Source organism: Ascaphus truei, chromosome 17 (genome assembly GCF_040206685.1).
Source record: "Ascaphus truei isolate aAscTru1 chromosome 17, aAscTru1.hap1, whole genome shotgun sequence".
In the NCBI taxonomy this organism is placed as follows: domain Eukaryota; kingdom Metazoa; phylum Chordata; class Amphibia; order Anura; family Ascaphidae; genus Ascaphus; species Ascaphus truei.
The window spans coordinates 25,608,365-25,634,717 of record NC_134499.1 but is presented as its reverse complement, the minus strand read 5'-3'; the positions used below and the strand labels follow the sequence as shown (position 1 = coordinate 25,634,717).

General features: G+C 41.1%; 1 protein-coding gene and 1 long non-coding RNA gene across 3 annotated transcripts in view; one reads left to right on the top strand and one right to left on the bottom strand.

The window, feature by feature from the left end:
• Positions 1 to 26,251, top strand: part of LOC142468150 (uncharacterized) — a 45,441-nt gene extending 19,190 nt beyond the window's left edge. Inside the window, exons 2-3 of the long non-coding RNA XR_012788589.1 lie at positions 20,863 to 20,960; positions 25,819 to 26,251. This is a non-coding gene — a long non-coding RNA (uncharacterized LOC142468150). The remainder of the gene's footprint in view (positions 1 to 20,862; positions 20,961 to 25,818) is intronic.
• Positions 10,397 to 26,002, bottom strand: PPP4R2 (protein phosphatase 4 regulatory subunit 2). Of its 2 annotated transcripts, none has more exons than XM_075574334.1 (8): positions 25,843 to 26,002; positions 21,117 to 21,287; positions 17,857 to 17,950; positions 17,518 to 17,555; positions 17,037 to 17,111; positions 16,719 to 16,859; positions 13,787 to 14,058; positions 10,397 to 12,581 (listed from the first exon to the last, which is right to left on the bottom strand). In XM_075574334.1, the coding sequence occupies exons 2-8, from the start codon at positions 21,254 to 21,256 to the stop codon at positions 12,274 to 12,276; spliced, it is 1,068 nt and encodes a 355-aa protein (XP_075430449.1). In that variant the 5' UTR covers positions 21,257 to 21,287; positions 25,843 to 26,002; the 3' UTR covers positions 10,397 to 12,273. The 2 variants fall into 2 exon arrangements, with proteins under 2 accessions (XP_075430449.1, XP_075430450.1); XM_075574335.1 differs by having other exon boundaries at positions 25,838 to 25,946.
• Positions 26,252 to 26,353: the final 102 nt, after the last annotated feature.

The window sequence follows — 26,353 nt, the reverse complement described above, 5'->3', positions numbered from 1 at the left end:
TCAGAAATAGCTGTACCCATTGTAGCCGAACACCCCCCCCCCTCTCTTTGGGGACTACTGGTTAGTATAAGAGTCGTTTTCAACTTTTTTTTTGTTAAGGAACCCTAGAATTAGGCTGTGAAACTCTGGGGAACCCCAACCATCTCTCCCCCCATCCAACTCTCCCTCCCCCTCGTTCATCCCTCTCTCTCCCCCCCCCCCTCACCCCCTGTTCATCTGTCTCTTTCCCTTCTCTGTTACCCCTTACACTCCCTTTATTTTCCCCCCTTACACTCTTTCCCTCCCCCTACACTCTTTCCTTCTCCCCCCTCCCTCCGATCTTTCTCTTACGCCCTCTCCCCCACTTTCCCCTTACACTCCCTCTCTTCTCCCCTTACACTCTCTCCCCCTTTACATTCCCCCTCACACGCTAACCAGTCTCTCTTATCCCCTTAGACTCTATCTCCCCCTTGCTCTCTTATCTATCTCTCTCTCTCATGTTGAATGCGACTTCCGGTGCAGGGAGATGAAGGATCGCAGGGACCAGGCTGCTGCTGAGAAGGGAAACCGCCGGTTCACTGTTGTGTGGGGTGCCGCCAGGCATGGAATAGCTGGGAGAGTTGTCCCAGCTCCCTCCCCCCCCCCCCGGTGGCCATGGAACCCCTGATGGGTGCTCGTGGAACCCCGGTTGAAAATCCCTGGTATAAGTGGATAACAGCCTTAATGGGTTAACTGTGTTTGGTTACTCTCCTGGCCCTCATGTGATGCAGGATGACTATGCAGAAAGGAATAGCCTCTCCTTTGTATGTCTGGTGACTAGTGATGTCACTACAGGGAGATAGAAGGGTAAATATAGCTCCTCCCTGTGTTCTAGAAACAGGTTCCTCAGAGTACGGACTGAAGCCTCACTGTGAGTCCTGTAAATAGGTTTGTGTGAATAGTTATGTGTATTAACGATGTCCTGTCACCTTTTATTGTTTTCAGTTAAGGAACGTGCCGTCTATAGTCAGAGCCCATAGTAATGGCCCAGGGTTGTTCTCTGGCCAGGAGACGAGTGAGCATGTGCTCAGCAGGGAGTTCTCAGAGCAGAAGCTCTGGAGCATAATCGGATCGGCCTCCGACGAAAGATCTTCAGTAAACTCCCAATCTGACAAGTTTAGACTAAGGCCTGGGACATAGTAAATTGAAGCTCGCTGAGGCGCGCTCCTGCTCTGCCTCGCCTGCTGAAAATTGTGTTTTTTTCTGTCCTTGCAGGCGAGGCAGTGAGCGCGCTCTGGGGGCGGAGGTGGGGCAGAGACGGAGCGGAGGCGTGTCAGGAGGCGGAGCGAGAGGCGGGGCTAGTCCCCCGCTCCCATGACCGCTCCTCCGCTTCCCCGAGCGGCAAATTTTGAAACTTGCTTGCCTCAGCAAAATTTCAGAGCCTCCGTACGCATCAGCACGCATGCGGAAGGGGAAACTATAGCCGCTCTGATGACAGATGCAGGGGGTTTGTGCATCTGCTCAGCGCGGCTCAGCCCGCCTCAGCGAGCTTGAATTTACTATGTCCCAGGCCTAAGAATGCCATTCATCGAAACGTGACAGTGATCCCATGGAATAGTCACCCCCATCAACAAGCGTACACCAGAGATGGGGCATTTGCAGCAGATTGCCAATCTAACCAATACTAAGAGAAAAAAGCATAAGTACCTCCCCAGTGTAGGAGTGACAGCTACCAGGGAAAGACACAAATTAACCATATTGTTTGACACCAGTTAATGTCTTAAGCGAAGTCTGATCTATGGCGAGCATTATGAACGGCTGTGAATAAAGCTCTTTATTTCATTATTCTATCTGCATATCCACGCCCAGCCCACTGTAAAGATATGAGAGACTGAGCACTGCCAGTATATAGCTAACTCGATGTAGACAAGGAGGGTTACACCATCATAAAAGGCTTAAAAAACAACCAAAACTAGGTTTTCTTTCAAATAAATCAATTTTTTAGAGCAGTTGCAAATTGCCACCAATATCTGGCCGGCTCATGTACACCGGTCCCAGTTGTGCCTCCCCGAAATGCAGTAGCGTAACTAATACAGGAACAGTATTCAAGAATGTAACTGCTCCTTAGAAATCATTCTCAATGTTCACTATTCAAATATGCTGAAAAGCTGTCTTCTCCTTGTCAGAAAATATATAAACCCTATTATTTGTATAGGGGCTCATATTTTCCCTTACAAGGGCTTTGGGGAGGTATCCCTGTATATAGCACCTGTAAATGGTATGCCGTAGACACAAAACTATGCAAATCTTGCCGTGTTTTCTAATCACCACGCTCTGTATTCTCTTCAACTGCTGATGTGTAAGGTTGTAAAACTGTAGAATTAACACCGAAACCCATCGACAGCAGAAATGCTTCTACAAAGCTGTGCTAACCACTCGAATCTCACCTTTCCCCTCAATTTGCGTACTATACCTATACACGTGTGTAAACATGTCTTTGCCTTGCTGATATTGTTCAAATCTAATTGTTATGTACCGTACACAAGCCGCTGTGTGCTGCCCTCGGGATATCGATGGAAACTGAAGCGTCTTTGCACCCTGCTGGGAATGAGCCCAAATTAGGGAGCATTTGCCATAATGAAAATGAAGGGGTCTTTTTTCTTTCTTTTTCTAACAATCTTTACAAATTGTATTAGCATTTTAAAGGCGCGATCCAAGCAGGCGATTTTCTTTTATTTTTTTAACATAAGATTGAAGAAAGGGGGTCTCAGTAGCTGAACCCCATTAATTTCAGCACCGGAGACGCCCTGACGCCAGAGATACTTACCTCCAAAGGGGACGCCGGTATCTCTCTGCTATTTATAGCTCCCGCAGGCCAATAGGAAGCCGCACTGGATGACTTCGCTGCTTCCTATAGGCCCGCAGCGCATTGTGCAGCGCATTGTGCAGCGCATTGTGCAGCGCATTGTGCAGCGCATTGTGCAGCGCATTGTGCAGCGCGGGCTTCTGGCCTAGGCGTCGCTGTCTCCCTCTTTGTGTAGACTTAATCCCAACGTACTCACTAGAATTTCAGTGGGAAGGAGCGGCTCAGCGAGTACAGACACTGACTTCAATAACATCGACATTGAATTTGAAGCAGGGGAGCCTGGTTCAATTCCCGGTGTCGGCTCCTTGTGACATTGGGCACGTCACTTTATCTCCCTGTGCCTCAGGCACCAGAAACATAGAGTGTAAGCTCATCTGGGCAGGGACTGTGTGTGCAACATTTCTGCGTACCGCACACGATACTGTAATTGTGACGCGGTATGAGTCCCATTGGGAAATAAAGTTGTATTGTGCAACTCAGATACAGTCTGTTAGTACTGTAAATATGGTAGCATTTGATTAAAAAAAACAGACTTTTAATGCTTTCTTCAGTGATAGATTAAAAAAAAAAGTATGACGTGGTTGCTGACAAAGTGTATATTCTATGAGTGTTACAGATAAATGTAAAAATACTCAAAGCAACAATTACCTCTACTCACCTAAAGTAATTTACATTAGAAAATAGGCATCTAAGAGGGGATATGATAACTATATACAAATATATATATATTCAGGGACTGTACAGGGAGCTTTCAAAAGAACGATTCATCCCAAGGGCAGTACATACGACATGGGGTTATCCCTTAAGGTTGGAGGAAAGATTTCACCAGCAACAAAGGAAAGAGTTCTTTACAGTAAGAACAGTTACAATGTGGAATTCATTACCCATGGAGACTGTGATGGCAGATACAATAGATTTGTTCAAAAAAAGGTTGGACATCTCTTTAGAAAGGAAAGGTATACAGGGATATACCAAATAAGTGAACATAGTAAGAATGTTGAACCAGGGAGTAATCTGATTGCCAATTCGGAGTTAGGAAGGAATTTATTTTTCCCCTTATGAGATATCATTGGATAATATGTCACTGGAGTTTTGTGTTTGCCTTCCTCTGGTTCAATATACTGTAAGTACGGATATAGGATAAAGTATCTGTCGTCCACATTTAGCATAGGTTGAACTTGATGGAAGGATGTCTATTTTCAACCTCATCTACTATGTAACTATGTAATTAATACATTGCCATTGTGAAGTTATTTTGCTTCTGTGTTTAGCGTCAACGCCCTTTTTCAATTTTGCAGATATTGTTTGCTTAGAATTTGCAGTGCGGGGAAATAAAATGGCCACTGCCATCCACACACCTTCAAACCCAGGTTCCCATGGTAACTGATAATGGCATTGAAATAACAAACAGGTGAAAACCTCAGCAAAAACAAGAATAAAAATCAAGACGTAAATCATTACAATATAAACTAATAGATTATATTAAAGCCGTACTTCCCCCCAGAAGTCTATCTGAGTGTAACTAATATAATGTTAATATCTTTCCCCTTGAGCCATTTAAAAAAAAAATTCTAGTATAAAAAAAAAATCTGTAGCTTCTGAGGTTACCATGGTAACTTCTAACCTGCACTGGGCCCTGGGCAGAGGTCCATTTTAACCTCCCGGAAACTTAATATTTCAACCGCTTATATCTCCTGAACGAGGCATCAGATTTGAATAATGAAAACAGCTTTGAAAAGGAAAGAAAAATCAGCACCAACTGCTGTATTAATACTTCATTTTTTTGTCTTTTGGTGGAAATTGCTGCTTTAATATGTCAACAATCCCTTTCATGTTATTATCATAAGCGCGATAGTATTCAGCTATTCTCTTCACGATATTCAGTACGTTTAGCTTTTCTTTTAACTTCTCCTTTTCACACACATTCCAGGCAAAAAAAAAAAACAACGTTATTTCTCAAAAACGTCCAGATTCCTCACAAACATAAAATGGGAAACGCACCTCATTTGAAGAAAATGTATAAAAGTTACACTTTAGGGTCTTCTGATTGGCACCCGTCGCTGCGGAAGAAATGCCGACTACATCATTAGAAATGGCTGGGTGGCTTGGTACCTTATTGTAATGATCACACTATTGGTTATCACATTTCCCCGGCCATTACAAACACTTAAAGGAGCAGTGCAAGCATTTATTTTTCCCCAGGATGGAAGCAGGGGGGGTCTCCGTAGCTGTACCCCATTCATTTCAGCTCCGGGGACCCCTACATCCGGAGATACTTACCTTCGTAGTAGGTGCCGGTAGCCGCTCTGGCTGAGCTAGCTGGGCTTTAAAGTTTAAAGCTACTGCGTCCCGCGGGACAATAGGAAACCGCACCTGATGACGTCACGGCTTCCTATTGGCCCGCAGGGCGCGGGACCTTTGAACAGCGGCTATTGCGTGATTCCTGCTTGCCGAGCAGAGCGGTTACCAGCACCTACTTGCCAGGTGACCGGTTTTTAAATGGAGTGACCGGTACTGCGTCCCGGTAGAAAATGAGCGGTAACTGGACCCTGTGTGTGTCTGGTATTATCTCTGTGAACGTGGCGGTGGGCAGCCCGAGCAGGGTCGCCATGGGGGAAGAGAACCAGGACAAGTGTCCATGGCCCGGCGTCCGGACAAAGCAGGTGCTGCCAGTTCCCCGGCTCTCCCCCCAGCTGCTGGCCTCCCTCACACTGTCCCGTGCCGAGCTTCTGACGCTGGCGCGCGCCAGAAATAGGCTGGTCTCATCTTCCAGCGCGCACCAGCATGAGAGGGAGGCCCGGCAAACGCCAGTCAGAAGCTCGGCGTGGGACAGTCGGTGAGGGAGGCCCGCAGGTGGAGAGCCAGGGCCCGGCCGCATCTACAGGACCAGCAGCGGGGCCCCTCGCAGCCACCGGGCTCGGCCTGAGACCCTCCCCACGGTAAGTCTGTATTTTTAGATGTATTGGGGGGTGTATTTTTAGATATATTGGGGGGGGGGTGTATTTTGCACCAATTTGCACCATTTCATATTCCATCTCATATAAAATACTGGTAGGGAGCTCAATACCCAAACCCCGCCCCAGAATTGTTTTTTTTTACAAAATAGAGTATTAAATGATGCAAATTGGTGCATACTTGGAGTGGGGGAAAAAAATGACATAACGGTCAGATCGTTTATAAATAACATACCTCCCCCACGACTTTTTGAGCGTGTCGCATCTTTCACCATTGTGTCCACTATTTTTGTAGAAGCCACCTGGCAACCCTACCTGTGCTGAAGCAGGGATATCCTGAAAACCTGGTCTGTTGGGGGCGCTAGAGGACTGGAGTTGAGCACCCCTGGTTAAGAGCAAGTGAAACTCCAGGCAGCAGAAGTTGCTGTAGGAAATCCCACTGAACATTTGTGGAATTATTTTCGGATTTGGCAGCATCCAAGTATCCTCAATTAGTTTCCAATAAGAACACAAGAGTGAAGAGTTTATCTATTAAAAATAAATAATTTGGGGAAATGTCCATCTCAACCAACCTCGTAATTCCCTGACATTAAATAATGTAGTTTTAAAGCCGCGTGGTATTTTAAAAAGAAAAGAAAAAAAAAACCTGTGCTTTCCATTGCTACAATTATATACATTCATAAGGCAGCAAACCTATGCTCATAAAATAATACAGTCCCAAACAGATAGCTCTGTAGTGCTGAATGGTGAAAATCGCTAGAAAAAGAGCATAACAAAAGTCTATAAAAACATGAGATTACCGTCAAAAATCTGAAATCTTATTTACATGCGTTAAAAATGTAAAGGGACATTCATCCAATGACCCCATTTGTTTGAATGTTTCTGCAGCATGGTGTAAATGTCAGCCTCGGGAACTCCCTGCTCCCCGGGACACCTACCTCTAGAAGTGCTGCCTCTTGCTTCACACGAAAGCCGTGGCGGATGACGTCACAGCCTCCTATTGGCACGTGTGCTGCGGGATATTTAAACCTTCATTTTGTTTCCCCCCAGAGATTAAATTAATGCCACTCATCTTCAGAGAACACCTGCGTAAAAAATAAACCTAGGCAGCATCCCACCTATAACCATATTCATCACCTTAGGGGGACATTGTCAAGTAACTGTGCTCATTTGCATGTCATTACCCAGAATCCCTGGCTGCAGTGGCAGCACTGTATGCTAAGAGATAATGGGGAAAGAAAGGCAGGGCTGCAGACCTGTCTGAGATGTGGATGTGCTCACAAGTGCAATATGTGCTGTACAAAATATATTAAGAAGATGCTAGTTTAGCTATAGGAACACTGCCAGTGAACCTGGTTCAAACCCCAGTGTCACCTCAAGCACCATATAATTAGATTGCAAACTATTTGGGACAGGGACTCATTGTGCCTACACAAGCACTATAGAGGAAGGAAATATGATTATATTAGATTATAACCTTTCCACTCATTCACAAACCCACAGCTCACTCTAGTGGTCTTCGAAAACATTGCACAATTTGGAACTCCATGCTCTCAAAATGCCCTCATTTACCTTGAGTTTAATTCTATAAAGTCCGGAAACCGACCTTCAAGTCATAAGCCTTTCTCAGCCAACCACGGTGCGGACTGGTCACTTCTGCAACAGAGAGAATAATCTCCCTAATATAGTTTTTTCAACACAAAGAAAAATTCAGGTTTACTTGACCTCTTATATACAACACCCTGCTTTTTCACAACTAGAGAGCGACAATGATAAAAATCGGTGTAATTGTTCCTGGAGGAACTTAAATCTTAAAGAAATCCATGTTCACAAGAATTATTTATTTCACTGTCCTGGGGTGGGTGGGGGGGTAGAGATGATTAACTGTATTTGTAATTTATAAATCAAAGAGAATTATTACTTATTATATTGATAAGCTTTTAACCTCATACAACTGCTTCTTCGTACAGAAAATGAAACTTGAAATGGAGAATATCTTAAATGAAATGCCATGGCTGAAATATTGTTTAAATGTCTTCACTAGCATATAATTCACATAACATACAGCATTGTTCTTACCGTGTCAGAAGTGAACAATGGTCAACAGAAGTGGCCAACTCCAGTCCTCAAGGGTCATCAACAGGTCAGGTTTTCAGGATATTCCTGCTTCAGCACGAATATCCTGAAACCCTGACCTGTTGGTGACCCTTTAAGACTGGAGTTGGCCATCCCGGGCCTAAAGCTGGGGTGCGCAAACTGGGGGGCATGGCGGTTACAGAGGCCCCGCGCTGTTCCTCTCTGTAACGCACTTACCTTGATAAAGCTGGCTTCGGGCGACGCGTCGTCAACTGACGTAACGCCGACACAAAGGTAAAGAGGGGTGCGAGCACTGGGGGAGAGCAGGTCAGGGGGCGCAAGCACCAGAAGTTTGCGCACCCCTGGCCTAGTCACAAAATTCAGACATCACAGTGTTAATTTCGGCGTCGCCAAGTAATAGGATCGCTATATTTTTTATTTATTTTTTAGAATTGGTGACGTAGTGACTAGGAACTATTCATTTTATTTGCACGCACAAAAATGGTGTTAACTCTGTTAAATATCCCTAGTCATACAAATAAGCGGTAACTTGGGGAAGTCAGCGCTAACCATGGCAGTGAGCAGGGATGGGAGCAGCGACAATTTTCTACTCCATGGTTTGGACCGAGATTTCTTACAAAACCCTACAGCAGAAAATTATTTGACCTCGGAAACCCGAGTCTACCAATGCATTGCAAAATAATGCCAGTCACCTAAAGGAGGTAACACCCAACTAACACCATACAAATAAAGACACAACATCCGTATGTGCAAATATTAAGCGGTCAAAGTTGCCAGCAGGACATGTTTAGCCCATGATTTTGTCCACTTGGGCTTCTAAATGTTAATATATTAACAAATTGTACAATCACCTATTCTAGGTTGGCAACTCTTATCTTGCCTGTGCATATAGTGACCATTACTTACAATGCAAGATGGGCTTAATGCCAGCCCGGGGTAGTTTACAAAAACTGACAATATTTGAGCGGTAGCTTGATATCAGTTTTTAATTAAAATTAGAACAGGGCAGAAGAGTCGTGCATATAAAAAATGTAGAATATTATATCTATATATATCTATATATACACACACACAGTGGTTGACAAATCACCAAAAAATCTACTCGCCACAAAAAAAAAAAAAATCTACTCGCCACCTAGTACCAAACGTGTGCTGCTTGGGCCAATATTTACTCGCCCGGGGGTTAAATCCACTCGCCCGGGGCGAGCAAATGTATAGGTTTGTCGAACACATATATATATATATATATATATAAAATATGTGTGTGTGTGTGTGTGTGTGTGTGTGTGTGTGTGTGTGTGTATACACACACACACACACACACACACACACACACACACACATATATATACATATACATATACATATACACACACACACACACACACACACATATATATATCAGCACCAATAGCAGGAAAAGATCACTGGTCGACTTCACTCGTATAAAAAAAAAAATTAGAAACAACATTTATTCAAACACAAAAAGGGATGAGATCCCAAATTAATAGTGAAAATATCAGTGAGGTGACTACTGTGAAAGGCAGAGTACACCAAAGCCTGATGTGGTGAATACCCGACAGTCATTGCCTCTAAGTCACCACTACAGAGTAAACATAGGGACGAATAGTAGCCTAATGAGATGTCACATACTACTTCCCAAGGCTGTCACTCAGGTAGGACAGACACACTAATAGCTTTTATAATTGCATAACAGCATTCCTAATACACAGCATGAATTGTGCACTAGATACATCAGGGGACAGAACCTCACTAGAAGAACCATGTCCCTCACAAGAGGTTGCGTCAGTGACATCAAACAAGCCACGATGTTATAAGGACCCGATGTGCGTTTCACTCAGCTGAGCTTCAGAAGAGGGCATGCAAAATAAATTTAAAAAAGACTGTCCGTATGAATATTCTATTTAAAGTGTAACCAAATAAGCAGTAATATCAAAAGACAAATGCGTGTATATATGCATTTTCTATTAAGAAATTTGCGTGGACGTATGAATGTCCATATGTTGCCAATTCTCGGTGGACTATATACATGATACACTTTGCCTGTTGCCTGTATTCTTTAAAGTGTGTACAATACTCTGCCATGTACAAAGGATTGACTAATGTAACTAAGCAACAAGGAATCCATGAAACGTTTGAGTTCCTGTGCAGTGGTCTCTTACATTCGTTAAACGATGTTGTTTTGGCAGAGTTGTTAAATAGCAAACATTCTACAGAGGATGTTTCAACTCCAGACGTTCAGTTGTGTAGTTGTAATACTCTCCACAAAGTGGTACATTAAGCTTGGACAAATCCATTCACTTGCAGTGAATCCAGCTAGGTGTTGCTTAACCCTTTGAGTGCCCGTGGGTCACAGTGCCAGAGTGCCACAGCATTTACTGCTTGAGCATCTCCAGATCTTGAGTTGCGTGGTCAATTACAAAAAAAAAAAAAACCTCAGAAATCGAAAACCACAAAAATCTGCTCCATTTTAGCACAAAAACATGTCAAGTGCCACAGGTGATAAACGAAAATGTTTATTGACATTTCACAAAGAACTCAACACAGTCTAAGATGGAACTGATCAACAAATTAAAAAGTTGTCATTTGGCATGTTGCTCCTAAAATAAAATGCACTAGAATGCTCGATTCCTGTAAAATGTTAAAACCCTACTTAACTACCATATATACTCGGTGCCTGTATTTTCTTTGAAATTATGTTTTTAAAGTAATGTTTCTAGGGGGGAGGGGGGTTCTGTATTTTTTTTTTACCCATTTTGTGACCGCAAGGCAGCGGTGTTTGGAAATACGTTTCTGGCCTCAGATAGCAAAAGGGTAACCGTAGAAAATCAATGACTGTACTTACATTGAAAATTAAACGCCTTTTTAAAGCATATTAGGATACAAAGAAGCCGGCAGACTTAAGTGTACTTTACTTTTATCAAATAATCTTTTTTTTTTTTTTTGGTGCATATATTTGATAAAAAAAAAGTACTCCAGTATTTTAGAACATTAATATTTATTGCTTCATATGAATACTGTATTGAAAGCCCAAACATTCAGTTTACACACGGAAATTATACAATTATATACCGTTTCACAAAAGGCAGTGAACACGTGTTACATCCTACAAAATCTACTTTACAGAAATTTAAAAATTCTAAATATCAAAAAGGTATAGTTGAAGAAACGGGTATAAATTTGGCAGCCAGTAATTGTCAACGGTTAAACAGTTTAATTGACTTTAAATAGATGGTGTCAGAAAATGTTAAGAGCAATAATTGTGCTTTGAGCTGGTCAGAGAGATGTTACATCACTGGCTGTCAAAGTAGCATGTCCAAAAATATTCAATTCACTTCAAAATGTAATACAAATTATGGTGATTTCAATGCACCTCTGAAGTCACTCGGCCCAGGTACATAACTAAAGAAATATATTAATTCTCAATACAGCTGAGCATCAGCGCAATATAATTGCATACTTAAGTATAATCTTGGGGGATAAAAAAAAATAAAATAAAAAGGTAATGTGTTCTCACAATGCTTTGAAAACTAATGAGAAGAAAGTACCTGTTGAATGTTTTCATTCAGGTCTGCTAGTATCCATCCCACGAAAACTTGGATGTAAATGCTTGGAGTACAGTTTCTAACAATAAGCGCATTCTCTTATAAATAAAGTGAAAACCTTTAGACTGGCACCTCAAAAAAAATGTACAAAAAAGTAGGGTGGTTGGATCTCTTGGAATGTGTTTAAATTTGTATTTTTGCAATGTTGTAAATCCCAGGGTTTGAAAAGGAAAAGTTTTTTTTTTTTAGTCGATCTAAAAAGGAAAAAAAACAATATCTTTGCTGAGTGATCGGTTAGGCCCACACCACGCTTTCTATAGATATTGAAAGTTTTATTTTCCTGTGTTACATTTTCAACAGTTCTTTGTCATAGCTTAGTGAGAAAATTCAGAGACCAAAATGAAACCCTCTTGTCGTTTTGTACATTGAAGTTATGAGCAAGCTGAAATGGACTGCAATAGTCAGAGGGACAAGACAAAGCAAACTTTTGTATATTAACCAAATGTGGAAATCTCAAAGAGTCGTCAAAATTATAACCTTCCAGTTTAAAAACGTTTTCTAAATAATAATAATAAAAAAAAAAAAGAAAAAAAGTCTATACACAAACCACCGATTTGACCAAATCAATAATTCAGCGGTAAGCAGGAACTGAAGGAGCGGAAATTCACAGTTCTTAAACAGGGTAAATAAAGCTCATTCAGTTTTTATTCCAGAGAAGTTTGTGGTTTACAACCTGCCTCTTGTAAAACTAAAGGTCCACTTTGTTACATAAAATTTGTATACAGTGTAAAACCAAGAGCTGTATGGAAAATACTGCGTCTAAATAGGCCAATTAGTCTTGTTCCATCGGTTCTTCCGCAGCTTCTGTGGCTTCATCACTGTTTTCCATTGGCGACTCTGGTGGGATTTCAGGGGACTTGCTGCCAAAGGACCCCAGATATCCTGCTTCTTTGCAGTCAGTATCAGTGCTAGTTGTCGCTGTGGTGCTCTCGCTCTCCTCAGGGTGCAATCCTTTCTCCACTTCAGACTCGGACTCCATCTGATGACTCTCCTCAGGAGTCTCTTCATTCACAGTTACACTTTCAGCGGTGTCCTTGTCATCCTCTTCAGCAGTACAATCGCTTGATGTCATTAGAGATTCTAGAATGAGATTTGTGTAAGCAGAAGTGCTGACAAGCAAACGGGTGCCCAAAAGGACCATTACAAGTGTCCATGTTTACACTACACTGCGTAAAATACAAAGCAGGCAAACAGCTCGGGTGTCTGTGCCACGGCATGAAAGGGTACAGCAAACTCACAGAAACATGGCAAACTAAATATCCATCCATAACAATTAAAATAAAAAAGTCATGCAATTAGAACTGCACTACAGTGATTCTCCAATTCACAAATGGGTATAAAACACTTCTACAATGTGGTAGTGTGAAGATCCCTCTGTAGAGGAGACAGTGGTGCATGTGTGACTGACAAACAATAGGGGGGGGGGGGGGGCAATTTTTCCTTCAGAATGGCAAGGGAATTTTATTTCTAGTACATGCCAGTTTTTATTGCACCAAATAGATTAAAGCTTCATTAATGTAACCCTTTAAGTCCCCTTACGTATTCCACGTTGCCTTGCTTCTCAGCAACTGCCTGTCACCATCTCTTGTAATAGTGAAGATGTACACGGAACAAGAAATATGGATGTATTCAGTGTAGGTACCGCCTTAAATGGCGTTTACTGTAGTTAGCAGGGTTAAATCCTTCTTTGATCAAAAGATGTAAACAAAACTGTGTACACGCCTCTGTTACAAAATACTCAAGTGATGAAAGAATGCTGGAGTCATTTTTTAAAATACCAAGTCAGCATTCCCAAAGTCCTAAAAGTAGTATTTTACAGATATAAATTTCAATAAATTAAAGTAACTATGGAAATATCTAATGGTGTAAAAATGAAATTAAGATTTCTATGGAATGGTTATATAAAATAAATAAATAAAAACGCACCTAGCAGCAATGGTTTATCATAACACTGAAATATGATCCCGTTTGGAGAATGTGACAACTTCAATTTGTACTACAAGAATGATATGCGCACAACCTCATTTGTATACTGCACAAGCATATCATTACATTTGATTCATGTTCTGCTCTTCAAGCAGGGGAGGTTAAAAGAATGAACTCTCCTGGCTGTCTTGTGCCTACATAATTTAGTCACTTAGTATTTGGCTCAACTATGTGCCATTAAACGTTATCAAAAAGATTGAAAAACGGAAAATCTGCTACAACCATAAGTCACAAATCAAAGTATTTAAAACAATTACGAGATGACTTTGCAGAAGTAATTTGTGCTGCAGAAAAGATACCTTCACACGCAGAGTTTTCTGCATCACAACTTTCTTTTCCTTTATCAACACTTGTAGAAACCGCCTCTGCCTCCTCTGCCATCTCAGTGGAAGCCTCGCAAGATGAAGCTTGCGGACTGGCAGATTGCGCCTCCTCCTCCTCCTCCTCCTCCTCTTCTGTGTCAAACTTTAGTCTTTTTACTTCGTGCTCCTCTGCCTCCACCGGGTCTTCTTCTGCATGTTTATTTTTTGCAGTGCTCGGAGGGGAACCTTCATTGGATGATGGTGAATCACTGTGCGCATGAAAATAAAAATCTTTATGCCATATCGACCATTTGAAATTTACATTTTCAGCCCCCCTTAATAATGTTAACAGTAGCAGCATAATTTGGTGGGTGGCGGGGTGATGCGGATTGCAAAAACATGGGATCACTTCACTTCCCATTATGTGTTATTTGTACTATTTGTCATTTATATGATTAGGTTACGTATTACTGCTGTGAAGCGCTATGTACATTGATGGCGCTGTATAAAGATATACAAACAGCCATTAACATGTATGTCTTCAAAAGCTTTATTTTTATTCTGCGCCAAGTGTACATACATATAATTATATATAATAAACTACATCGCTCAAATCGCCAAAACCCAATCACATCCAGCTGAGAAAGGTTTAAGAAAGTTTGCCTTCCATGTTATTATGCAACGATTTGGTAAGCGGAACTTGAAAGTCTTTAAAAAATAAAAAAAACTTCCTCTGAAGTCAATTCCACAATTCATCTGTAACCTCCACCCCACCAAATCCCAGTGCAAACCCCAACTAGCACTGCAAATGTAGCAAAACATTTTGGCAAGGAAAAGGCACCACTTCTGCTGTTTACTCTGCACACACTCGGCTCACAACAGCTTCATGCAATGTTACAGACCTCCGATAATGAACCTGCTAATTATCTCAGCTGTTCAATTACAAACTCCTCCTTCCTGGCCAACACCCACTATCATCATACCCTGGATTACTCAAAAGCCCTGCACTATCTACTGAATGTTGGTGGAGAACTCTGAAAATCAGCACAGCACCGCTGCTCATGCTAAGGGCAACCATCACAAATCTACAACTTGCAAGCTGCTCAAATTTCTAATTATCCTGTTACACTCTTTAACAAGGGATATTGCACTTAACCAAGGCCTTCCCTTTTCAACTCTGTCCCATAACCCAGAATACCCCCTTAAAATTCCAGAAAGGTCCATCTGTTGTATTATTATTATTATTATTATTATTATTATTATTATTATGCTTTATAGCGCTTCTATTTTTTTTTTTAGGTTGCAGTGACATTTTGCAGGCACAGGTCCCTGCTACGTGGAACATACAATCTATGTAGATATGGGAGATAAAGTGACATGCCCAAGATTACAAGGAGCCGACAGCGGGAATTGAACCAGGTTCCCCTGCTTCAAATGCAGTGCCTTTACTCACTGAGCCGCTCTCTCTCCCAGAGCCTGCTGCCCAAATTGGATGAACTAAGGGCATGGTGCATAAACCCAAAGCCATCATTCTCACAGAAACATGGCTAACCCCTAAAACACCCTCGATGCAACAATTGCCATTCAGGGATACTCCATTTCTAGGAAAGATAGGCTAGAGAGAGGAGGAGTGTTATTTTATATTGCAGACAACACCTTACCATTTACGCTGCTAAATTACCTCCCAACCCCACCCTCTCTAGAAATCTTAGCTGGCAAAATCTGCCTCCCCTTATCCAAGCCCGTCTTGATAGCTGGCATCTACCACCCCACTACAGTCTCTGATATCACCAAGTTTCTTGGCTCAATGTCATCTCTGAAGGAGAAGAGTTAGCTATTAGTTCTTGGGGATTTCAACTACATTTGGCTCAACACTAAAAACAAGAAAATCCAGACACAACTCAAGTCACTTAACCGAAGGCAACTAATTTCCCAACCCACATGGACAAAACTGAAATCTCACAACCATTCCTTGCTAAACGGAATTCTCTCCTCTAGTCCCAGAAGAATTCAGGTCTCGGGCCTTCAACTCTTCCAGTCAGGGCATTATAGGCCAGTAGTGCTCTGTTCTTCGGCGATTATTACTCTATTTTTAACTGTGCATGCAATGTCTTGTATATAATATATAACCCTGTTCACTTAACGTAACTATGTATTTGTAACCATGTATTTGTCATCATAACTATGTGCCCTGGTCATACTTGAAAACGAGAGGTAACTCAATTACTTCCTGGTAAAACATTTTATAAATAAAATATATTCTTTACGTTGCGATACCTTCTAGGGGAAGAGCAACAGAAAATGTCTGTTTTGCCAGCATGCAACCTACTCAATTAAAAAAAAAAAGCCCCATGTACGCCAACTTTTCATAGTTGAAATGATGGCTTAGGCCTCGGGCATGGTCAGCGCCTAAGCGCTGACCCGCGCTGCTGCTCGGCAGTGAGCCCCTGCAGCCGCAATGAGAGCGGCTTTAGCAGGGGCTCGCACACGCTTGCGGAAGCGTGTGTCTTAACAAATCTTTAGTTTCTGAGCTCGCCGGAGGGCAGCGCATGTCACGTGAGCGGTTCGCCCAATGAGGGCGAACCAGCTCCGTGACGTCACAGGCCCCCCCCCAACACGCCCACGGACTAAGGCCAGGGAAAGCACCCGCTTTCCCTCAGCCTCCGCACGGCTGAAGTCTCTATGGACTCAGCCTTATACAGCTTACCGTCTTTCCTTCCACGAAGGACCTTAATGTCAGTTCCCTAAAATATATCACCAACTGACAACGTATCTACATTTCTCACGGCTACAAGAACTCTGAACTACGTCGTCATTTAATAAGTGACAGGGGACATGCCACACATTCCTTTGTAATATCTCGTCGGACCACAAAGCAGAGAGATAATGGTTTTGTTAATGAAGATGTGAACAAAGCGTGAAAAATAACCTGTGAGCCTTTTCATCTGTTTGTTCCAAGTCTGAGTCTTTATTTTCTGTGCCGTCGGGCAAACCATTGGTCGTCATGAGGCTCGACAGCGAGAGCTTTGGCCGACTCACTGGTCTTGGGGTCCCGGGACCATTTATAGACCTACAAAAGCAAAGTAAGGAGTCATTTCCAGTTAACAGTTTACATTTTTTAAAGTATTCAAATGTCGTATTGTGTGTGGTTGTTCTACTACAGGCTGTAAATAGAGATTACAACAACAGCAAAATGATTCTAGTTTTATTCAATGCAGCACCTTAAAACACATGCATAATAACTTGCCTCTCTGTGTAACCGGATGAGTTACTTGGAAACATAACGCCATTCATTCTGTTCATACTATTAGAATTGTTTTTCCTAGAAGACACCAAGAGCAGCATTACATTTAGACTGATGGTTAAAGCTGTTGTAGAGAAGAAAAGATAATAGATCTATATTTTGTAGCACATGGGGAAGGGAGGGAGGGGTGTATAAAAAGTTTTGCTTTTGCAAACCTAGGACCCAAGTGTAAAAATAAAACAGTTTTAGTTTAGAATTTAGAGTTACCCAGTTGAATGTTCAAAATCAGGAGTGAATGGAATTATGGCTGCCTTTACGCCTCTGACTGATGGTATGGTTCTTATAGTTTGACTAAATATGCATAAAACAGCCTCAACTTAAATTGTAACCATGTTCCTAAAGTAAACCGACAGCAATGAGACTACTGCTTTTACCTTCTATAAACCCAAATTAATGCTAACGAGACTTGCGATTGAATACTTACTCAGAGGAAGGGTATATACAGCTGACAACCATGACATTCTACAAAGAGAAAAATAAATGCAGTGAAGTCCTGAATGCAAATGAGAAAACACAAACATCCACAATTAGGTTAAAATAAATATTTAAAAAAAAATAATAATAATGGTCAAGATATTCAAAGTTATTTGAGTTTTTCTCAAACGTAAAAAAGGTCAAGAACTGCTTACGAAGGTTAAAAGGTCCTGGGTAAACACCTGCAGATAGAGAAATACTGACTAAACTAAACATTGCCAAAAGGAAGCATCGAGAAAACGCATGACTGGGTTTTAACAGCAAAAAGTACAACTAAAAGTTAAATTACCTTTTCTACACCTCTGAGAAATTTGTCTGTGCCCGTATAATTCCTCCGGGGGTCGGTCAGTAGCTCACAAAGTCGTTGAATAGTAAAAGGAGTACTAGGTAGAAGGGGGGGGAAGAGAAAGAAAAAAAAAGGGGGAAGGTGTTACTTTGCTTCATTCTCTTTGCAGCCACTAGAATTTTCTAGATGTCAGTGAAAAAGTGAATACATGGCAAAGGAGACCTGTACATCCATTATGTACCATTGGGAACATAACACCTAAAGTAGCACTAGGCCACTGCCATATCCAAGATGCTATTTGCATGCTACTATATGCAACCATTTTATGTTAAATTAATGACAGCTCTTATCCACGGTTTCAAAATTTGAAATAAAAAAAATAAAAAGTTAGGACACGAACAATAGATGTCAACAGCTATAAATTACCAACATCCAGCAATACTGTAGGTTAGAGCATCTTTGTTTTATTTTCATTTTTTTATTTACAAACAATTATGGTATTTAAGAATTTTTTTAAAATTTTTTTTAGAAAGGCGGACTTCTGATTTCTTACAGCATCAATCTTGCTTAAATCTATTAGATACTGTCCAATGTTCAACAAAGTTTAATAAATGTAGATTGTAAGCTCTTTGGGGCAGGGACTCCTTTTCCTAATGTTACTTATGTAGGAAGCGCTTATTCCCATTATGTGTTACATTATTATGTCACGTGTAATACTGCTATATGTATATAAAGTGATACATGAAGATCTTTTTAAAACCAGACAGTATCCGTGTCACAAAGCCACTTCAACTACTAGCAGTAACCAATAATGTAACTAGTAAAGATCAAAGAAGCCGCCAGACTTAAAATCATAGGTATTGCAACTAAAGTCACATAAACACATTCATGCAACATGTTCTGTTTCCCAATTTAATATCGAACGGCTGTGGACATTTAGGCTCAACTGAAAAAAGCAACAAGTCAGAGAATCTACATTCATAAGGCCTGGAGAACGAATCATAACAGTAGACACATTTCAAAGAATAGGTGACAGGCTATAGGAAATACAAAGCAGCTTGTTTGAAAGTAACTCCGTGAATTACTGGAGAGCAAAAAGAAAAACAAAAAGGGAGGTGGGAGCACACACACACCAAATGGCTCAAATTTTTGGTGTCAATTAGTAGAGGGTCTTGAAGAAGCAATCCAAGGTGGCAGAGTTTTTTGCAAGATAGATCTATATAGTTGAAGCAGGGGGTCTCCGGAGCTCAACCCCATTAATTTCAGCTCTGAGCGCCCCCTGCTTCTGGAGATACTTGCATACAAATTAGGTGCCGGTAACAGCTCTCCTCGGCTACCAGGGTTCACAATATATATGTCTGCTGTTCAGAGATCTCAGGCCCTGTGGGAGAATAGGAACCACACCGGTGAAATGGCTTCCCATTGGCCCATGTGACGCAGGAGCTTAAACCTTGAAAGCCTAGCATGCGGAGACAGGCAGCTACTGGCACCTAGTTCGGAGGTAAATATCTCTGGAAGTAGGGGCTCCCCGGAGCTGAAATGAGCACAGTTCAGCTCCGGACACCACACGTTTCAAAATAGATGCATGGAGAAAAGGGGAAAAAAAAGCCGCTGCCTTTTGCTCTTTTAAAAAGTTGGATTTAACAAGACTACAGGGTTAAAATAATTGCCACAAACGGTGCAGTTCGAGCATCTCCCACTAGGTGTCAATGTTGCAGTAAGTAATGCAGACATTTTGTATACGCGCACGTGTTTACAATTGCTCAATTGTGGCCTTTCTTCACCTCTGGTAAAAAGGTGCAGCACATAACAGGGATACAAGTGGAAGAAACACTATTGACATGAATTATACTAAATACCAACTAGAGTTCCAGCACTCACTGACTAAGGGAAAAATGACCAAAAGAAGGTATATGCCAAAATGAAAATTATTTAATGCAAGCACAAGATAGTACAAATAAACTCGGAGCGATGTCGCACACGCGGGTAAATAGTAATGGACCCTAAATAAAAGGTGGTAAGGGGAAAAGCACAGGGACACGGGGAGAATGGATAAGGAGGGAACGGGCCTGAGGAAGGGGTCTTCTCCACGAAACGTTGACCCCCCCCCCACCGTATCCATTGTCTCCCCCACTCCCTGTGTTCTTTTCCCCTTACCACCTTTATTTAGGGTCCATTACTATTTACCCGCGTGTGCGACATCGCTCCGAGTTTATTTGTACTATCTTGTGCTTGCATTAAATAATTTTCATTTTGGCATATACCTTGTTTTGATCATTTTTCCCTTAGTCAGTGAGTGCTGGGACTCTAGTTGGTATTTGGATATTGTTCTGGGGGGGAATTTGGGTCCCCCCCTGTTCCTTGTGCACCCTGCGCACAGTGATTGTACTAATATATTAAGAGCCGTCTACCATTTTTGTTTTGCTCTCGACATGAATGATACTGTTCACAATAACATCTGTTTGCAAAAACTGCCCACGCCACCATTACTCTTCCTGTAAGATTAGAAAGCTCACATACAGTATGTCGTTATTGGCATTTGAAGTGCTCTTGACTTTCGATTTTTAGCCAGCACAATAAAGAAAAAGTTAGAACAAAACTGCAAATAGGCTGTAAATCTGAGCATTGCAATTGTAGTTGTCACTGTCTCAAAGACCAGCTTCTGCCTATAGGAATCCCCTCTTTTTTTAATGGTATGCAAGAATATCAAGTAAGAAAACACATTGTCAAATATTGGCGAATAAGCAACTAAGTTGCATGCTTACAAACCAACATGAAAATGTCGAAACACACTTAAGGTTCTGACAGCAAGGGACTTTTTTTTTAGATGCCAGCCAAGTAGTTCATTGTAATACTCATGTTCAATAATCTAGATCAGTTGTTTTAAACCAACATTTGTTAGTTAAAGAGAGTCTTGAATTAACTGCACATACAAATTCTATATGGAACCACCAAAGCAGTCAGAGAAATTGTATGCCTAACAGTTGGTGGCTTTTAAATGTCCCACAGGCCTACAGGAAGCCGTGATGTCATCGGTTGCGGGTTCCTATTGGCCAGCGTGACCAGAACCTTTAAACCTGCCAGAGATACCGGCACCGCTACAAAAGGTAAGCATCTCAGGAAGCAGCGGGTCGCTGGAGCTGCAACGTGGATGGCTGCTTTAAACTACAGAAAATAAATTACTTTTATACCATTTTAGTCTGCAGGAACATTTAGATGGGAATATTGCAAGAATAGGACAACTTCAGATACTTGGTACTTACCCATTAAAACCAGTGACAATTTTAAGTATTCTTTCCTTCATTTCGTCAAAAGCAATATATTCCACATTGGGGTTTGGAGGCCCTCTTGGTTCAGGCGCAGAGGTGCTGAAATCATCCATCACTTTCTCTAGTTTAAACATGAAGTAATCTTTAAATTGGGGCCACGGAACTCTAGAAGAGGGAAAAGTAATCCGGCTAAATGATCGTTTACTACTGTACACTTCTATTAATGAAACAAAATATACACAAAATTGAACATTATCGGAGCACGTTCAATCAGGGTTTACGGATTAATTTATTTCTACAGCTAAAAGAAATTACTTTATGAATAGAAAATAAACAGGTAAATACATTTGACTATCTGATGGTCCACATTTGAGTAATTATTTTCCAATTAAACTTCAATTTTACTACTCAAACAGACTTGGTGTCCCTAATCTGTAATTTACATAGTAACTTTTTATTAAAGTACCAATCTAGTCATACTACAGAAAAATACAGTGCTCCAAAACAAAACCTGAAAGCAAGTTCTAATTTAGTATTACAAATACTTTTAAAGTAGAGTCAATTTCACATAAAAACCATGTTGATTTCAAGTCACAGAATGTGGACAATTTTAAGGAAAATCTATGTATATAGTGAACCTATGGAAATCAATCATGCAATCATTTCAAAGTTAAAGTTTAACATAATGCAAACAGTACGACACCCCATAATGTTAACCAATTCTGTCACAGGTTTGAAGTAAACCTCTAGCCAAAATAATGGGTAACCACAAGGAAGTGTAAGCCTTTTGCTCCAAGAAAGTGACATAATATAATACACCAAGACCGTATATCTTGTTACTCTGAAATCTTAACACTAATAAAGAGCTCTAAAACAAGCTTCACATAGCTCGGAAGAAAATATTGGAGTAGAAAAGCCACAAGAGTAATTTAATGGTCAATCAACACATTTAAAGAATGCTGGGCAAATGTTGAAGGCTAATAATTGCAACAAATTTACATGACTTTATATTACAAGCGAGTGTCGGGGGTGAACAAATTGCACTTAATTGACTGGACAAGCCAGGGGCCACTCCAAAGCCCTCCATGGGCTGGATTCAGACCACAAGTCGCCAGTTGAAAAGCCCTGAGAATACTTACATCTTCATCCAAGTTATCCATTAAGGTTTAATGTGCTTTGCCACACTGTTAGCAGCCCTAATCTCATTCAATAATCTTTGTAGCTTTATTATAATCTTCAATTGATGTCAACCTAGGCCAGTAAATCACTCATTGCAAAGCACTGCTTACATATTAGAGAATAAAATAGCCCAACGATTGAACAGCTCCTAATGAAACAAAGCAGTCCTAATTGCAAAGGTCTAGCCTAACTAGCTGTTAGGGCAGGTCCATCCTGCCTACGCCCGCGCGGAGGCATGCGTGTCCGTGACGTCATGCTAGATGCGCCACCGCCGCAGGGGGACATGTCTAGGGGCGTAACAGTGACGTCATGGAGCTGGATCACCCTCAGTGTTTTTAAGGTGACGTTCTTGCCATATGACGTTGTTTAAGGGGTATGTATATAGTATCTTAAGACTATATTTAGGTGATTTTTTAATACATAAAAAGCCATGCTCATCTCTGCTATTTAGCTACGCAGCTTTACATGTGGTTCTGAATAAATTGCTGGAATGTACCCATGAGTTAACAATAAATGCATTTTAACAGATTGCAACCACAAGCTACATACAGCACTATTTATTTTGTCAACAGCTTACAATGCAAGATGTTTTGGTGAAAAAACATCTTTAAATTGCTACAAATATTATTTTTATACAAGATTGAGCAGTTAATATTTTGCTGATATCAAAACATTTCACGAAAAGGTAAGTTAGAGCAATTCTTATCGCCTCAAAATAATGCAGAATTGCATTTTGTAGAGGACGAGATTTTTCTCCGTAACTTCAAATGCCCCATAAATCACACAACTGTATTTTCTGAAAGTACCAGAACATGCTAAATACAGAATCAATTATTACAACTTGCAACCAAAAGCAGGAGCTGAAACCCAATAATTTCAGCTGTGGGGACCGCCTGCTTCCAGAGACAGAGCTCAGAAGGTGTTGTCGGCATCACCTTCAGCTTCCCTGTCAAATTGACCAATAGGAAGCTTGGATTGCTTCTTTAAATCGCAATATCTGTGGATAGTTACAGCAATATAAATATTTACATCCACGATCTTGCCCTTTTTTACACCCAATACTTCAGTGACATTAGGCTGTGCAAAGTAATGTGGGAGATGAGGATAAGAGTACCCTAAATCGTGCAATCATGCCACCCTTCCCCCCTCTAGTCATTACACTTTAGCTTTTCTTTGGGTGACTGATATTGTTGCGAAGCATTCCTTGGACAAGATCCAATGCAGTAACACTTCCAAAACGTTTAATAAACCAAAGCAGTGCTTAGTTAAGGTCAGGAATTCACAACTCCTATTGCGCAATTGTAGTACTGCTGCTAACTTTTCTCATTTTAGAAGCGTGCTGGCACCATACTCTATACCAGTGGGTTATTTTAACAGCCATTTCTAGGAACCATTGGACTCCCCGGGCACCTCTACAATTTTCAGGCAATTTGAAAATTGTACTAAATACAGAAGAATTTACAATGCATCTGATCACAGACGCGCTATTAGAGAGGGTTGGGGTGCCGCAGCATTTCACAATATAATTATAGGGCTCCTTCAGCAAAAAAAAAAAAAAAAGAAGGTTAAACAAACACTGCTCTAGATTGTAAGCTCTCACAAGCAGGGCCCTCTTTGTATCAGTTTGTGCATGCTTGTCCATATTTGTATGTAACCGTTCATGCAATTATCAAACCTCGGTACCCCATCGTGGAATATATTGACGCTTTACAAATAAACGATAAAAAAAAAAAAGGAATACTCTAGTAACCCAGATGTGCATCCATTAGCTTGTCCCTTAATGATTCCTAGCAGAATAGAAAGGCCTTTTAAATAAGTGTTCCTATGTATGCATATTGTTATTCATGTAGCTCCACCAGTGCTTTACAAGACAATACATTACTGGAAATAATAATACAGTAAGTGCAATAAACAAAAATAAAGTCCCTGACCAGGAGAGCTTATCCAAGTCAGGAGTGCACAAACTTTTTCCCCTGTGCGCCCCTGCCTGCACTCGCCCTCCTCCTTACCTTGTCGTCAGCGTCAAATGACACCAAGGGCCCCCCCCATGTGGTTTCACCCTGCGGCGTCGTTTCACATGCTGCCGAAGACAAGGCAAGGGAAGTGGCAGAGGCCTCACGTGATCCCACAGCATTTAATTTAAATGCCTTGGGGAAGAGCGCCCCCACCTTGAAAAATCTTGCGCACCCCTGATCAAAGTGGTATGTTAGGAGACAGAGAAGGTGGCTGTAAGTGCCAACGGATGGCAGTGCTGGGCCATGATAGTTGGTAAGTGCGACTGTTTAAGCTTTGACTCGAGGTGGAGAGAAAAGATATACCAAGCCCGAGCGACGTCCACAGGTAAGGAAAGTGAGGGGGAAGAGGTTTAAGGTGAGAGCAGCAGAAGTGGCAGATGTGGAAAGGAAACCATTATGAACGATGCACCTTTAGTGTGGCTTTTCACTGCAACAAATCATTATTCTATCACTGCCAGAAACTAAGTGTAGAAATCATATTCCCACTTAAGTTATTATTTAAGGTCTGTGTAGAGTTAACGCTCAATGCGACATTAACTCAGATTTAAGTCAATCGAAGATAGCCTACATAGGACTTTAATGAATCACCCCATACGCAGAGTTTTAAAGACACTAAATGTGTTTGTTTTTATAAACAATCATTTGGAAATTTGCACTGTTACTACAAGCACAATTAATAGCAATACTATTCAGATACCTCTAATTTAACTAGTCCATGACTTTGCCCTTTGTCTAAGAATTATTGTGTGTCAAATAAACAAAAGTGGAGGTGAAGTGACAATTCGAACAGATGAACTCTGGTGTCAACTCTCCAAGTGACCTTGGGGTAATCATTTTAGCTCTCTGCCATGTGAAACGAAAAAAAAAAAAAAAAAAGAATTTGAAAGCCCTTCTGGGCAGTCTGTATCCATGACTGAAAACATTGCAAAGCATAATAGATCAACACAAGACAAAATCATGTACTCTGCTTTTCCTATACCAATGATATTCAAAGCTGGAGGGAAAAAAAGCCAGAATAAATGATGCTTTAACAGATCTGCTTCCAAGTGATTGAATATGAAATAAAAAATAAAAAAACACAAGAGACTTTATAAAGGAAACTTGCATAATCTAGATGAAAATAACTTAAATGGACAGAGTTGACAACAGCAACATGTTAGTGTGTAACTTTTTTCTGTATCCACGTCGCTGCACTACTTATGGCAGTTCCTAAACGAGCCAAAACACCTGTTCCATCCTGTTGTCAGGTTCCCAAAATCACCCCACTTTATGAAAGGCAAACTTAACAGTACAAGTCCATATGCCCCAACTCCTCTATTCTGCCGCTATGAACATGAATGCAACTGTCAATTATAATGTGTGCATTATATTATACGCCAAACATGACAGCAAGACGTGCATTGCTGCCTCTGGCAATATGTTTTGAAAACAACAAGAGGTAGCAGGCGCAGCATGGATTAGCTTTGAGGGAAAATAAGCAGTTCTTCCATCATTTTCAACAGAATGAATCCGGCCTCAAACCTCACATCGTCTCTCCGGTTTTTGCCACATGACAAAGAAACTGATCCAGTTCAGGACAGCCATCCTTCTTCCCCCTCTTCTCAAAATCTGAGGAGAAAAAAAGTGGAAAAAGAAAAAAAAGTTAAGATTCATCATCACCAGTCTACATTTGTGGCATGTTCCAGTAACTCAACAGAACAGAAGCCTTCTGCTTCATTGGATGGACCTGTGAACAGAAGCAAAAAAAAGTAAAAAAAATTGCACGGGTTGGACACAAGTCAATTGACTAAAGTGTTTAAGCTGGAAAAAAAAAACCTCTACATTTATGAAGGAAAAGGAATATTAATGAAAGCCCTGGCTACCGTGAGTGCAGCACAAAATAAAAACATTGCAGGGAAAAAAGGGAGAATGTACCAAATTAAATATATCACTTTAACCACGCAGGTGTGATCACTAAATGAATGAAAGTTTGCCAGAGGCCGCTGGATATGGATTTATATAGGGTGGGGGTAAGGAGGAGGAGAGAGAGGTGGGGGT